Source organism: Sebastes fasciatus, chromosome 20, assembly GCF_043250625.1.
Source record: "Sebastes fasciatus isolate fSebFas1 chromosome 20, fSebFas1.pri, whole genome shotgun sequence".
Taxonomy (NCBI): domain Eukaryota; kingdom Metazoa; phylum Chordata; class Actinopteri; order Perciformes; family Sebastidae; genus Sebastes; species Sebastes fasciatus.
In genome coordinates this window covers 3,019,442-3,036,554 of record NC_133814.1, presented here as the reverse complement: position 1 = coordinate 3,036,554, position 17,113 = coordinate 3,019,442, and the positions used below count along the sequence as shown (strand labels likewise).

At 41.5% G+C, this 17,113-nt stretch overlaps 1 protein-coding gene across 1 annotated transcript; it reads right to left on the bottom strand.

The window, feature by feature from the left end:
• Positions 1–594: 594 nt before the first annotated feature.
• On the bottom strand, positions 595–16,050 carry fdxr (ferredoxin reductase). Its single transcript, XM_074619146.1, has 12 exons — positions 15,657–16,050; positions 14,104–14,207; positions 11,782–11,877; positions 9,523–9,645; positions 9,298–9,411; positions 9,015–9,116; positions 7,911–8,018; positions 6,210–6,294; positions 2,188–2,387; positions 1,936–2,107; positions 1,662–1,835; positions 595–1,186 (listed from the first exon to the last, which is right to left on the bottom strand). The coding sequence occupies exons 1-12, from the start codon at positions 15,736–15,738 to the stop codon at positions 1,056–1,058; spliced, it is 1,491 nt and encodes a 496-aa protein (XP_074475247.1). The 5' UTR covers positions 15,739–16,050; the 3' UTR covers positions 595–1,055.
• Positions 16,051–17,113: the final 1,063 nt, after the last annotated feature.

The window sequence follows — 17,113 nt, the reverse complement described above, 5'->3', positions numbered from 1 at the left end:
ACTCGCTATAAGCCTCATAGATTTGGGTCAGTAGGGGCCCACTACACCTACAGTATGTAGAAAAAAGTCATAGTTTAGTATGTCACAAAAAGTAAAACATTTAAAAAAAAAATGTTATAGTATAGTATGTTGAGAAAAGTAAAAAAATATATATATATTGTGGCATGTCGACAAAAATTACTTTAAAAAAGTCATAGATTAGTATGGCGAAAAAAAGTCATAGTATTGTATGTCGAAAGAAGTAAAAAGTTAAAATATAGTATGTTGAAAGAAGTAAAAAAAAAAAAAAAAAAGAAGGAATGTCATAGTATAATCTGTCGGGGAAAAAAAGTCTTATACTTTTGGAGATATATCAAAAAGAGAATTTTAACTCCATTAAACCCTATGGAGCTCAGTATTTCAATATGTAACTCCTCACACAATGTTTAAACTAGACAGTCCAAGCTTCACTGTAATAGATACTGTTTACTTTTAAAGATTCTTTATGATCCAGAATAACGTATTACCTTAAAACCCACCATGTAGGACATCTAGGCTGACATAGTAGTACATGTTTAGAATGCAGCAGTAGACAACACTACTCTGAGACAGGAATAAAAGGATATAAGTCACATTTTATTTTGTATAAAAAATATTCCAGATGGTAAATGTCAGTATATGAAGTGCAAAAAGTGTAAAAACATAATTCAGCCACCACAGTTTTTACTCTTTAACATACATACAGTATATTACAGAACACAATAAGATCATTATTTATAGCATCCAATAGAGTCCTGTTATGAGGTTAATGCAACAGGAAACCACAGCTCAATGTTTTAGTGCTTTCGATTGAAGATTCTGTTGATCGAGGTGTGACAAATGAGACAAAGACTAAACTACAGTATACCTACTAGCCTTTAATGTGCACAATTTAAATGAAGTCCAAGTTGAGTGCTTCATGATGCCATTTCTCTTCATTGTGGTCAGTCATTGATCCCCATCAGTATGCTGTTATTTCATACTTCAACAGTTCCTCAGTGTGCAGCGTTTACCTGTTAACAGCTTCTTGTCTTCAGTTATCTGTGAGCCGCCTGCAGCATTTCCTCCACAGTCAGTAGTTTCTCTCTGGGTTTCCCAGCAGCTTCACCCCTCTTCATCTCCACGCTGTCGATCTTCTCCCAGTCTGAGAAAGTCACTGGTTTCACTCCTACAGGTGATAAAAACGCAAAAGTCTGTCACTGAGTGACGAAGTTACCCGATTGGTTGGCCGAGTCTGAGCAATGAGCTTCCTCATTTGCTCTTTCAAATGAAAAGGCGAGGAACAGTCCTTTATGTAAATGTCCAACACGATGCGTGATTATTACAGAAAATAATCTCTGTGACAAACAAACGTTTATGATAATAACAGTTCAGCAAGATAATCTTCACAAATGAACACCACTTTTAGAATTTATTGAAGCGTGAATGCAATCGCCAGAAGTAAAAAGCTAACGTTGGGCTATAAACAAACTACATCACGGTTGCATGAGTGTGAGTATACACAACGAGGCTGTCGCTTTTTCGGCACATAATATTTGCGTTCTGTGTGAAAGTACTCGTGACAAAACAACAGTTCGAAAAAATATATTGACGCGCAAATTAATCACACACAAAAAAAAAAAACCAAAGGGACAGTAGAGTACCTCTCTTCTCCAGCAGAGCACTGATGCTTTGGGAACCAGACTTGGCAGCAGATATGTCCAACGCTCCCGCGTCCAGGTCCTCCATCACGGATCGTGCGGTGTCAAAACTATTGTTCAGGGTGGTGGCTATCACCCCAGTGGGGCCTGTTTTCACCCAGCCGCTACAATACAGACCTAGAGAGAGAGATGGACTCACTACATTTGTTTCAGTTTTTTTTTTAAAAGGATGTACTTTAGCCAAGTGGTCTTGGTCTGTATGGTATTTAGTGAGTACCTGCAGCTTGTTGAACACGGCCCATGTTGTTCGGAACGATGGCTTTGCGGGAGTCAAACGGCACCGATGGATCGATGGGGAGGCTCTTGTAGCCGATGCTGCTGACGACCAGGCCACAGGGCACGTCCTCCACCTCTCCAGTGAGCACTGCCCGAGCTCCCTCTCCTGAGCCCTGCTCATACAAACGGAGTCAACTTTAACCATGCTAATGTGTGGAGCAGCTTTTTAGGTTGATTTTTAAAACTGTTTTACCTCCAGCCTGTTGACCGCCAGCCGGATGCCAGCTGCCCGGTTGCGGTCGGGGTCGGCCAGGATTTCAACGGGGCTCCGGAAGAACCGAAGGCCCCAGACGTGGGAGGCCTCGTTTCGCCTCTCCCGCTCCTTCTCTCCCGGGATCTCCAGGGCCGTCTTCAACATCAGCTCCGTCAGACGCTTCCTGGGCCTCGGCAAATCTGGCACGTCAAAGATACTTACGCTTAGAATGAGCGTCTGTCCGCTTTGTTTTGTTCTTACATTTAAAGTGGTTACATTTCTTAACCTAACCAACCATAATCTTTTATTTTGATGTTATTAAAATGTACCCGAATTCACGAATATGTAGGATATTACTACTGACATCCATGTAATATTACATCACAACGTCTGCTGTATTAGCCGTGTGTTTACTGCGTGTTTATTTGCATATAGAGCGGGGAAGTGAGATCGGATCACAAGTGGCCACTGAAGACGCATGTGGAGACAAATTCTAACACCAGGTGTGAACAGATGTACTTAAAGCTGTCCACTTGTGATCGGATCATTCAGCTAATGTTAATACCAGGTGTGAACAGGGCCTTTGTGTCTGAACTCTTCATGGCCAGTATGGACAGCAGGAACAATCACAGCGACCAGTAACTCCAGTAATGTACATACGGGTATGTGAGTATCGTTTGAAACTTGAAATTAAAAAAAATAAAGAAATTGGGCCAATTGTTAGTACCAGTTTGACCTTTTTTTTGCTTGTATTAGATTAAAATGCCTGGACTAAAGGCCTTTACACACCGGGGGAATTTTTTTCTATGCAAATAATTCGTACGTCAACCTATTTTTTTAAACTGTTGTTTTTTTTTCATGAGTACTTTCACACAGAACGCAAATATCAAGCAGCTAAAAAGCGATCGATTTCTCTGAGCTTTCACTCCGCGAATAAAGGCATCAACTGATCACGTTGTGCAGAACGGGTTGAGTTGCGCCTTTATTTGTGAAACAACAACGCGGGGGCGCCGTAGTCCGAACTAAGACGGCAAACTTTATTACTTCTTTCAACTTTGACAAAGGCAACGCTGACCAGATCCATTTCTTCCATTCTTACCTTTCATAATAAAAGCCAATTGCAGGCGAGTATTTCGCATTTTCATGTTCTCAATGCGTCACGCCTCCCGGTGTGTAAAGGCCTTAAAATGTTTTTGTTGACTAATTTATTAAAGGTAGGGTTGGTAATGAGTTTACACACATTTTTTGTTATATTAGTTGAAATTCTCATTACATCCCGACAGCAATCAATAAATCAAATGCTCTGACAACAAAAGGAAAAAAATCATGTATCTGTGGCTGTCTATTAGCAGGACTCTAATAAACCCATCCAATCGTTTCATTCGGCCCGACTGTAATGATTGGACGGGCTACCTGTCTGTCAACCTGCGTGCACCCATTGCGCATCACCGGAGTCTTCCACAATCTGCTAGCGGGACAGCTGTGAGTACTAACTATAGCCATGTTCACCATTCACGCTCATCATGATATGTTTATGTTCGTACTGATCATTTTGGGGAAGTGGCTTTAGAGGGAGAGCTAAAGCAAGGGACTGTCGGTGTTACCAACTTGGCGACTTTCTCTCTAGATTTAGGGACTTTTGGAGCTACTGCTGAAACTGGGCGGGGTTTTTCAGCTGGATCATATTTAAAAATCTAGTGTACTCTTGCTGGTTTCTCAAGATCACCTACCCTGCCTTTAATGACTAAATGATGTATAGAACAGAGACCAGAATGTTGATGTTGTCTCTTTTTCATTAAGACAAGACTAAAGTGTTTTGACACACAGGAGACTTCTGATCTCAGGACAGAGACTAAATCTAAAGACTCGTTGGTAAAATGAACACTAGTATACATACGTATATGTATGTGGGTGTGCATATGTGTGTTTTCATCTGCATATGTGTGCATACTCTGCCATTTTTGGTAAATATGGAAAGTGTGTAGGTGCGTCTGAGAAACACTAGTTCTCAAAAACACAGAAGTACCATCCTGCAGTACAGACAACTGGTCGTCATAGATTTCCTGTAAGTGTGTGCTATTTAACCACAAACCAGTCACCACTGCTGCGCTGTTAATATTATCACTGGCAAGTTTAGCAGAACTGAAAACAAGACAACATCCTTCACACGCTGCTTATCTTGTTCGACCGAGATGAGATCAAGGTTCTCAGAATGAGTCACGAACAGAGGCGAGGAGACTGTTATCAGCCTGGACATGCCCAGCAGCGTCAACCAGTCCAATGTCATTCCTCCAGCAAGGATGAAGGCCGGCCAAAAGGACGACAACAGCATATGGTTTCTCTCACAGAACATCTAGCAGCAGCTGTATTTACTGGTTGACAGTTTCCATTCGCCTCACTGTACATGGCCTATAGGTTTCAGTAGGGTTATGTTGCAGGCGGCTGTTAACCACAGCGCACATTTCTTACTTCCTTGTGACATTTTCAACAATCTGCATTAGTCTAAGACGTATTTCTTTTGAACTCATACTTTCAACATGTTCTGTACTGCTAGTTTGGTAAAAGAAAAAAAACTTTTGTACTTTTCAACCTGAACTCTAGTTTCCCATGTTTTTGTGTCTAAGTCAGTGATTCTCAAAGTGGGGTCCGTGGCACTGCGAAATCATTTACTATAAATTATTAAACTGTGAGTTTAAAAAGTGCATAAATACAGATGGGGACCATTTGCGCCAATAAAATATATTTTGTCCATTACTCCCACCCACGTTAGCTTTGGGCCAATAGAAACACTGATATGAATGTGACACATCTCGTCAATCTGTCATGAATCAGTCACTTCACTCAGGGCGCAACGAAGCGTTCCTGCTGCTGCTTAGCTTAGCTTAGCTAGTTAGCTGGCAAGCATGGAGAAATATTTGAGTCAGCCCACATTGTCAAGTGACGCTAAACCCAAATTAGCTAAATTGAGAAAATATGACGAGTTATACCGAGCGAAAAGATTAAGTATACAAATAGTTCCAATGGCATCTGAGAATACAAATGGTATTAGGCTAAGCATATGCTGAATCGGTGTTATGATTATGAGGGGGTCCTGGCCCCAAACACTTTGAGAACCCCTGGTCTAAGTAACTAATAAGGACAACACTCTCTGAAACTGGTCCAGTATTGAGGGAGAGCGCTGTAACGAGCTGCGAGGGCAAGTGAGCAGCGTCAATGTAACGTTACGTCCACTAAAAGTGCTGGTTTTTGCTATTGACAGGCTCAGATTGTTATTATAGTGTCTGACAACATTATGGAAAAGACCCTACAGAGAGATAAAACCTATTTCTTACCTTTCTCTTGATCCGGTCTGTTTGTTGCTGTGTCCAAGTCCCGCTCAAGGAGAAGTCCCGTTGTGAAATCTGAATATCCGTATACTCTGGCTCAAATAAATACAGGAGGCCATCGAATACAAAGACCTCATCCACATTGTGGAAATCATCTAAATATTCAGCCATGACATTGAAAATCATTTAGATAACACTAAGCTACGCTTTCTGTACTACAACACAACAATAGTGGATGTATTCCACTATTGCACCGTTGTCTACCAACAACACGTCACCTCGCCAGATTTCAGAATGAGATTTCTCCTTCAGCTAGACTCTTTATGTAATGTCAGACACTTATAATAACAATCAGAGCCTGTCATGGCAAAAACAAGCACTTTTAGTGGACGTAAATGACGGTGCCAGCTTGCCCCAATAGCACCATATTGCAGCCCGTGAGCAGCTGCTGTCTACAGCGCTCTCCCTCAGTACTGGACCAATTTCAGAAGTTGTTGTCCCTATTAGTCAGTTAGACACAAATACATGGGGAAATAGGTTGAAAAATACCAGTTACCCTTTAAAATGTGAAATATCCTCATTCTTATCCCTCCATACTTACCTAGTTCAAGAATAGAGCAGACGGATGAGGCAATAAAAAAGAAAGTGCCATCCTCAAAAAGAGGGAAAATATTAAGATAAACTTTCATGTCTTACCTTTGAGAGCCTCTGTGACACCCTCAAAATCAGCCGCCACCATCTGAGGTCTGGCGTTGGGCAGGTTCACCATCTCTCTGACCTCCTGTGGACGAGAAGGACACAGCATGGATGACTGGGGCCGCACTAGAAAATCATTTAAAGCTGGAGCAACATCTCTCTCCGTAAGTGAGTTTAAAGGATAAATCTGATTTACCTCAACTTGGATCTTATTTTCATAGTTTTGGCTTTAATTTCTATTGGTTATAGCAACACTGGACTGACCATAGTGATTGCTGAGATATGGGATCACATTGCTACTGTTCTACAAAGAAGTCCGACGGGGCAAGAAGACACACAAGCAGTGGTCTTGTTATTAGGGCTGTCGAAGGTAGCGCGATAACGCAAATTAATTTTAACGCCATTCATTTCTTTAACGCATTAACGCAACTTGGGAAAGCTAGAGTGAAGATACTGGTATCATGTGAAACTAGAAAACCTAAGGAATCCATTCGTACCAATCATGTCATAGTAGCTTGTCACAAAGGAGGCTAAATATAGCTACAAACTTAACCTAGTAAGAGTTTCTGTTTGTGTTGAAGACATTTGATGTCCCCGACAACCTCTGCATGCTCTCTCTCTCTCCATATATATATATATATATATATAACCGGTCGCAGCAGATGGCCTCCCACCCAGAGCCCGGTTCTGCTCTAGGTTTCTACCCGCTAGAAACAACTCTTCTGATAATTATTTTCACTCCTCTGTCAGAAATCTTGCGAGGAGCACCTGGTTGTGGCCAGTTTATGGTGAAATGATGTTCTTTCCACTTCCGTATTTTGGCCCCAACAGTGCTTACTGGAACATTCAGAAGTTTAGAAATGCGGCTGTAACCAATGTCATCAGTATGTTTTGCAACAATAAGGTTGCGAAGGTCTTGAGAGAGCTCTTTGCTTTTACCCATCATGAGATGTGTCTTGTGTGACACCTTGGTAATAAGACACCTTTTTATAGGCCATCAGTTGGGACTGAACCAGCTGATATTAATTTGCACTGATAAGGGGCCGGATTGCTTTCTAATTACTGATAGATTTTAGCTGTTGTCTTGGCTTTCCATGCCTTTTTGCACCTCCCTTTCCTCATGTGTTCAATACTTTTTCCCTGTGTCATTTCACATTATTACACATCACTTAATTTCTGAACTTATTTGTTTTGGTTTCTTTGTATGTATGGATTACTTGGGTTATTACCAACATCTGGTGAACATTTCATGTCAATAGCACCTTTGGAAATATATTTACTGAGAAAAATGGTGACGTGTTCAATACTTATTTTACCCGCTGTATATATAAAGCGTCTCGAGATAACTTCTGTTATGATTTGACGCTATATAAAAATGAATTGAATTGAATTAAAATCTCTTCAGCTTGTGTTAACCACAGACTTAATTTCAGGCCTCTTCCCAAAAGCCCATTCAAAAAAACTTTGAGATGAGGGAACTGAAAGTGCTAAAATGCTGACTTATTTCCGGGTTTCAGGACTCATTCCTGCAGGAAATGAATGCAGGAAGCTGAGCACAGCTAGAGCAAGTGAAGTGGGTCAAAGTTGAACCAGGGAGTCGTGGTGTCTTGGTTAGAGTGGGGTCGGAGTAGTGGTAGTAAAGCAAGAATATTAATATCAGCAACACATTCATTCTTCTCTCTAACAAACTTTCTCACGCACCTTGATTGTGAAAGCCACCTGCATGGGTCCTCTCCTGCCAACTATCAGTACCCTGCGGACCTGGCTCTCTGACAGAGCTTCCAGAGCCGGCTGGGTGATGTCAGTCTTCTGCAGAAAAACATGAGGTGTTTTCCACTTCAGTCTCTTCAACAACAACAACAACAACATCTTCCTCCTGAGCGAGTTGTAAAGTTGTTTTCAAGTTCTGATGAAGTGGAGGTTTTGTAGATAGCACTCTTTGTCTTGTCTGTACAAGCACTGGAGCTCAATCTTTTTATTCCAAACAAAACACTGCAATACTCTCGTTAAAGCTCAGGTTCAGAAACATTTCAGAAACATTTTTGGTTCTATTTGTTGAAATTCTCATCACAGTCCCGACTGCAATCAATAAATCAAATGCGCTGACAAAAAAAAGAGAAAAAAATCTGAGATATCTGTGGCTGTCGCAGGACTGTAAATGATTATTTTGGGGGAGTGGCTTTGGGCGCAGGCCTAAAGAGACGGCTGTCAGTTCGACTTGGCGAATTTCTTGCTAGATTAGTAGTGACTTTTGGAGCTAGTGCTGTTAGCTACTTTCATCAGAAAAGAGTTGATAACACTGGGCTGTGTTATTTATAAAAATCTAGCGTACTCTTGTTACTCTAAAGGCCCTGACACACCAAGCCGACAGTCGGCCGTCGGTGAGCGTCTGTCGGCCTAGTTTTTGCGGCGTGTCCCGCACCGTCGGCTCTAGTCTGACCGTGTCGGAGGTTTTTCGGCCGATTCAGTGTGTGGGATCGGCAAGCGGCGCCCGTCACTCTGATTGGCGGTTCAGCTTAAAAAAAAAATCTGTTCTTTTCAGAAAAGAAGCAAATTTCTTCAAATTTGGCACAAACGTCCACTTGGACTCGAGGGTGAACTGACTAGAATTTGGCGGTCAAAGATCAAGGTCACAATTTCACACAAATGTCTAATCGGATAAAATGACGAAGTGATGACATTTTGGACCGACATGGATGCAAACTGCGACTGGACTGGTTTGGCGGAGGCATACAACCGCGAGACAGTAATTCTAGTTTATCACTTTATTCTTATCTCAAATAATCAAGGCTGTGTGTTTCTCACCTTTAACATGTCAAGGGGAGCCAATAGGACTCTGGCAACATCCAATGCAACGTTGCCTTGTCCCATAATGACTGCTGTTTCACAACTCAGGTCTGGACTCAGCTGAGTGGAAAAGAGAATAAAGAGAGATTTGATGATATATAGGAGAAGAACAGACAGTAGAAAAGAGGAAAAAGATCTGATAATCTTCCACATGTTGTGAGCTGACTTTTTTTTTTACACATGCCAACATCCACGTGATTGATTGGAAACACCAGCTAGTTGACAGTCTATAAGGCATTACCTCTCGACAGCTGGGCAGCCCGTTGTACCAGCCCACAAAGTCTTTGGCAGAGTACACACCAGCCAAATCTTCTCCTGGCACTCCCATGCTCCTGTTTCCCTCTGCCCCGTAACTCTACAGTCAAATATACAAGACACGATGCACACACACACGTCATGAGAACAACTCTCATTTAAATGTGATTCGACTGGCAGCAGACGTAGCGGCGTGTTTTCATGCTCTCACCAGCACGACTGCATGGTAGGCTTGCTGCAGCTCTTCCACGCTCACATCCTTCCCCACATTCACATTCCCATAGAAAATACAGCGTGAGTGTTTGGCTGTCTGTGTGAATGTGTTGATGACATTCTGAGGGGAAGAAAAGATCAGCATTATTCAAAAACAAAAAAGACTAATTTAGAGGTTCATGTGTCTTATTATAATATGAGGGAACATTAGATTGAGGGCCAGGCACCAGTTAGTTATGAGGACACCATTAAAAGACTTCTGGGGATTACTGTTTGTCAGACAGGGACACTGTGGGCCCCCCTTGGACGAAATCGAGACAACTGCACCAACTGGAGCCGTTAGCAGTTCCTGAACTTCCCTTTCCTGGGCCACATTAACCAGCTCTGACTGGGGGATCCCGAGGCATTCCCAGGCTGGGTCTTCACGTCGCCACGGGGAAGTCCTGGGTCTTACCCGTGGCCTCCTCCCAGCTGGTCGTGCCTGGAACACCTCCCAAGGGAGGCGCCCAGGGGGGGATTCTTACTAGATGCCCGAATCACCTCAGCTGGCTCCTTTTAACGCAAAGGAGCAGCAGCTCTACTCCGAGTCCCTCACTGATGACTGAACTTCTCACCCTATCTCTAAGGGAGACGCCAGCCACCCTCCTGAGGAAACCCATTTCAGCCGCTTGTACCCGCGATCTAGTTCTTTGGGTCATCACCCAGACCTCATGACCAGAGGTGAGAGTAGGAACGAAGATTGACCGGTAGAGCATGAATAAATATAATGAATAAAATGTAAACAACTTAAAGGGACTGTTTGTAAGAATCAGAAATGTCTTGTTAACAGCAACACCTGTGGCCGTTAAGTCACCGAAAGTCAGCGTCCTGTTACTCACACTTGTGCTCGCTCTACATAGACATGAACGAGCATTGGTCAACACAGTGAGGCGACACACGTCAGCTAAAAGCACAATATCACTCTATATTTCAGCTGCTTGGCAGTAATGTTAGCTGACCAGACGAAGGTCTCTCCATGAATCAATGCTGATCCTAGTGTTGGCTTTTCCTGCCTCAGCCTCCCGACCGCGGCCGGAGGGAACAGGGGAGACACCGGAGTTTTGGTCGGAGACGATAACGTTTCTCTCTGCGGAGCCCCGTCACTTCACAAGACACGGGAAACCTCTGTTGGTCTGGAGGAGCTGCAGCATTTATTTCTGCACAAACGTCCACTAGTTAACATTCACTAGATATTCTCAGAGCTAAACTAACTCTTCTGCAGTGTGGAATGTGCAGCATGCATGTGAGAGAGGAGCGAAAGAGCGGGAACGAGCACGGTGTGTGAGTGAAGGCAGGCAGAGGAGCAGAGTACAGCAGAGACTCCGGCCCTGGAGACCAAAGCTACGGTCTCCCCCGTGTCCTCCGACCGCGGCCAACACTCTTTCTCAACTTTGCGGTTTTGGTGCTTCCGTGTAGTTTGTGTTGGTGTCTCGTCTGAACAGCGTAGCCACACGTGAGCGCGCATAGGACACCGACCAGCAATGATTTATACGTGTAAGAAGTTACAAACAGTCCCTTTAAAGGATTGGAATTAGCTAGCTTTGCTAGAAAGCAAATAAGCATATTTCAGAAAGTGTTGAACTAATCCTTTAAGTATTAAAGACTCACACTTTCTGCTTACATGCGAGTCATCTGTCCTCAGCAAGCTTGTTTTTGTTTTTCATTTTCAGTTCAATGCCTGGGGATTACTGTTAATGTGGGAATCTTCTGAGCTGAACTAACATTGCATTGCATTGCATCACACACTTCACCTTCACTAACCACATTCCTTCTCTACATTATTAAGTGGCTGTTTTTTTATTTTCCATAATACGTGCCAGGGAGTTTTCACTGACGGTTTTCTGACGGTTGTCAGGGTGAAACCGCCTCGAAAGAGTGAAACTAATCCTTCATCATACATTGCTGAGAAGATATAAGTAAACAGGTTTGTCTGAGGTATTTTCTTTTTTGTCCAGACAGACACACTTGGAACCGAGAGTAGAAATCCCCACAGCTCACGACCACAGCTCACAACCACAGAGGACAAACTAACCCTCATCATTATGAGGACATTCTTACTTTCTTTGTAGGTCTCCCTGCATTACAGTGTACCACAAAGCCTGCAGCCTGCAGCCTGCAGCCTGCGGGCTACTTCAAAACCTGCTGAGAGCCTTGTTTGTTATACTGTAAATACCCAAATCATGTCTGTTCTGTAACACATCTATTTAGCATCAAGGACCTTGACTTCAGGATGATCAGGGGCCACCCCGAACCTAACCAGGCCGAAGGGGACGGGTAGCCGCTCGTAAATGTCCACCTCGACATCTTGACGGGCCTGGGAGGACAAAAGGACGGAGAGACACAACATGCAAAACAGAATCCTTTTCATTAGAGTTGTTGGAAATATGCAATGCGTGGAAAGACGTCTCCCTGTAAGACCATAAGCCTTTAGGTGGTGTTACAGGGTTTAAAGGAACAGTCGGTGTGCAGCATTTAGGGGGAATCTATTGGCAGAAATGGAATATAATATAATTAAGTATGTTTTCTTTAGTGTATAATCACCTGATAAGAATCGTGTGTTTTTGTTACCTTAGAATGAGCCGTTTATATCTACATACGGAGCGTAAAGAGTGGAGAAGCAAAGAGGCAAAATGCCAGTGCTTTCTGACAAAAGCCACTAGATGGCACTGTGGTGGCGCTGCCGCCATTTTGGACTGTAAACGCCAATGAGTCCATAGCCATGGATGTATAAAGAGACGTCTGTAAATCAGAAGATCATTTTTTTTTTAGGTAAATCAACTTCCCAGTTCGAACACTTTAATCGTCCTCATTTAAATCGTTACGTCCTAAAGTTGTAAAATGAACTAACAGCTGAATCCAGAGTTATTTTCCTCGGCATAATGAACGTGCATCAGACCCACACGGGACTGCGCCGCCCTGCACGCTCATATGACATATCCCGTTCTGGCAGCTTCCTGCTAGCTGTATGTAGCATTCAGTCCAAAATGGCGGACGCATAGCTTTGTTGCTGAGGGCTGACGTTGCAATGGAACCAACAGTTGACTTTCACTTCTTAGCAATATACATTCTTTGTTATCGCTCTCTTCAAAGCCACCAGACTACATTCACAAAAACAGTATTTCACCTCGCAGAACACAGGAGTTGCTGCTCTACCGCTGCATCCATCGGTTACGTAGTTTGTGTTATTTTATGACTTTTGGATCCGAACTAACGTGGCGTCTACAGCAGTACATCGCTTATCTTCCGTGCCGGTACTCCTGCCTGATTCTCCAAACTGGGAGCATGCTGACCACCATCTAAGTTACTGCATGTATTACACTGACTATAAGGATGTATATACAGTAGGGATGTCACGATACCAGAAATCTAGTAGTCGATACCAATACCAGTGAATTTCCACAATTCTCAATACCACGGTAAAAAAAAAACAACAACGATAAATCCCCTGTAATTCAAGACGTACTCTTTTATTAAAACATTTGAACATTACAAAAAACAGAGGCATGTAGCCTTTAAGTAATAAATAAAAAGAATTGACCCATTTCGTTCATTTTGGCGTATCAGAGGCATGCTATCAATCGATAGTCAGACGACGGACAATACATACTGACCGTGAATGCATCTGGTCCGTCAGCTCAGAGTAGTAGGAGGCAGAGGGTTTATTGTTGAAGTGAAAAGCAAACGCACCTATTTGGCAATATTTAATTTTTTCAATATTCAATCCCAATGCTATAAGGGAACCATAACGTTAATGAGGGAATCGCCGCGAGGTGGAATGAGCCGTCACAGCCGGTGTGCACGGAGCAGCAGCGCCAGGTAGACCCCCCCAGCGGAGCCCCGCAGTTAAAGCTTTACCGGAGAGGCCAGACACACCGCCGCCCGACAGTAAAGATCAGAGTCAGCGCTCTGCACATGTTGACCGTCATCTTTTCTTGTAAAATGTCCGGTGTAATCGGTAACACCGGTGTTGTCATAAGTTTATTAACCGGTGGGAACATTTTCCTCACTGTCACATCACCACCAACGACCATTACAGGCATCGTACGGTACCTTCGGTACTGTAGAAAAAGAGTACCGTCACTTTTTTTAAATGTTGGCATGGACTTGGTACCTTGGTATCGGTTCTCGTGACATCCCTAATATACAGTATAATTTTCATGTAGCAGCGCCATCGTGCAGAAACCTACGTCAGGTCACGTGGGGAAAAGTTTTCAGAAGGGCTTGGGAAAATAGCATTTTTTTACGCTAAAACATACGTACTTAGACAAAAAAAACTAAAAAATAATGGACCGGCCCTTTAATATATCTGGGTGTATTAGGTCATTGACAATGTTTCATATCTGTGATTAGGTGAGCTTTATCCTGGCAATATTGGATTTTTATAAAATGTGTGCAATGACATATTGAAGTACCTTGATTTTTCAGGTGTCAGTTTCTTATTTTCGACAATATGAAATGATACTGTGACAGAAGGTTTTATCGATATTGCCCACTCCTACTAATGCCTATATTCTCTAACATGACCAAAAACAGGAAATACCTTGATCAAATGCTGTGCCGTGTAGAAACCTGCTGGCCCTCCCCCGACAATGCACACCTTAGGGCCGCAAGAGGAAAAAGATGCATTTCCACGTCTATTTCTACCTGCAGAATCAGTAGAGGGGGTGGGGGGGGGGGGCAGAGAAGTACAACACATCCTCTTTTAGTGAGGCAGCTGAGCTGAAAGATTCACAACAATTGTGCATTTTGCGATAAAAGCAACACATTTGGCACGGATGCAGGTTTATATGTTATGCAAAGATATAGATATCGGGGAGCTGCAAATTTGGCCCCTGAGGGCAATGGCAGTCACTTTTCAAAATGGCCGCGCAATAGGCACTAAATATTCCGAAACGTTGCAGAAAACTTATTTTATTAGTCTTGATGATTTCCAAGGTGTCTTCGAGCTGATTAGATCAGATGTCAGAAGATCACGGACGTGTTTTCTCCCTCTTTTTTTGTTTTTAAAAGCTTTTAACCTGAGAAAAATGCAAAAACCAAATACATGGGGCATCGTCACTTCAGGGTCAAATTTCACCCCCTTTACCTTCATGACAGAATGACAACCAATACCCAACCAAAACACAACCAATACACAACCAATACAACGACAAGATCTTCAGCTTTCCATCGGTGCATTTATCTTTTCAATTAAAAAGTTTGCTCCGGCTGGTGGGCAGTGCTTGGTATTTCTTCAACTGATCTCAACATGGCTGCCGGGTCACAAACTTTCTCATTTAACAGCTAAACAGTACACTACAAGATGATTCTGAAAACATCTGAGGAGAGAAATAGACATTACAGTAACAGAATATTGATTCATATTTGATCAGTGCTGCCTAGTTTGACCGTTTGATCAGAGTTTGTGAGTGATTGACAGCTGCTCAGAGACGGCAAGGCTCCAGATTGGCTCTGACTGCTTGTTTTCCTCCGGTCTGTGAAATCTTGCAGATGCCGTTAGGAGCACCGGAGGACACAGACGCACATGATTTTTTTCAGATTATCTGTCTCATGCACTATTGTCAGGATATAGTGACCATTTTATAAAAAATAAAATCACATTTGCTCCATTTCTACCCACTGCTGTTTTAACTGCCCGCTACTTAGACTTACAGTAAAAAGGAAGGACTGAACTTATAGTAAAACACCTTTTTTGGGCAATGTAATACAATTCCACAGGCAAGTTCATGAGCAGTTCACAGACAGCCACGGTAAAAGGATACAACTATTCATAACTGTTACTACTGTCCAGCACTGTGTCAGTGAAAAACTGAGTCAACTATAAAGTTGTACAATATGATATTTGACTGTGCCGATTGGTACATTGGATACACACCGAATTGCTGAGTGAAGTCACTTTGTTAAAGCTGTTGCATATTTTAAAGTAAATATGTAGCTTTTGTCGAAAGGCATCTTAGACAAATGATAATTGACTCAAATTTGTACTGGGTTTGGCGCGTGTTGCCTCCACACACGGACCATACTAATGTAGTGAACACATGACGCAGTGAATAGAGCTGGTTAACACACACAAGTGGTTTCAAAGTGCCTCACCTTCATGAAGTCCACACATCCATCTACTTCTTCCCGAAGTCCACAACTTCAACCCGGAAAACAGCATTTTATGTAAACTCATCTTCTTCTGCACGCTGTCTGACTTTAAAACAAGAAACAGTTAAACCCAGTGTGTAGCTTTGCTGGGGTTTAGTAGCCGGCTTCACATCACTGCCTCTGAACTCTCAGCTCTGTTAGTGGACAGACAGACAGGCAGTCAGACAGTCAGCAGGACTGTGGGCAGAAGCCAAGGTGAAACACGTTTATTACTGCGTTTCTTTATTTTACAAATATGAACTTTATCACACAACTACAGTGTTCTCATCAAAACAGACTGTTTTCAATGCTGCACCTTGTGTTACACCCTCAACAGTCCGTGGAACACCGACAATTCAGTGCGTAGGTTCCACAGGAACACTGTACCGGTAGACTCATGAATGTGTATAATAATCCATGCATAGTGTACAGTCTTGGATACATTAGTTAGCTCTTTTCCTCTAAGGGAACTACCACTGACTGACAGCTTGCAGTGCCAAAGACGTTTTGTTTTTTTAATTGTAATTATTTAAAGTTATTCACCTGTTTTCCATACTTTATGTCGAAAGTTCAATACAATAGTTACATAAACATTTTCAGATTTCTTTTTTTTTTTTTTTACAAATAATTCATCACAAATATATTTCACAGTATAAAATAATATAAAAATAAAATAAATTATACAACAAATATATTGTAAGGAAAGGAAAAGATGAATAAAAAGAGAAAAGAAAAAAAACAATCGGAGTTTGTTAAACAATTGGAATACATTTGAAATGTCTAAATAATAATAATAAATAATAATATTAATAATAATATCAATAATAATAATACAAATATAATTATAATTATAATAATAATAATATTTTTTGTCAATTTAGAAGTTTTGAGTTTTAAGTTTTAAAATCAGTATCTTTAAAAGTATTAAAGAAGGCGATTCGGTGTATATACTGCGTGTGCGTATATGTGTATGTATGTATATATTTATACAGTATATATATATATATACTGTATATATATATATATATATATATATATATATTATTTTATTCTTTTTAATTTAATTTTTTTGACTTGTGTATATTCTTTTCATTTATTGATCTATTTTTTGTATATAATATGTTTTTCCTGTATCTATACTGGCTTATTTTATATTAATATTAGGTTTGTTAAGTTTCTTTGTACCGAGAATGTTATTATTGGGGACGTTTGTGAATGTTTGATTTGTTGTTTCAAAATGAACACAAAAACAATAAATATAGTATTGAAAAGAAAAGTAAAAAGATAAAAGAAGGTGATTCTTTTAAGCCATATCATTTTATGTATTTTTTTATATTGTTAAGATATTAATCAAATGAATTGTGTAAATTTCATCTGCTGAAAAAGTTCTTCTGTAAATAAACCAAAAAAAGTAGCATGAC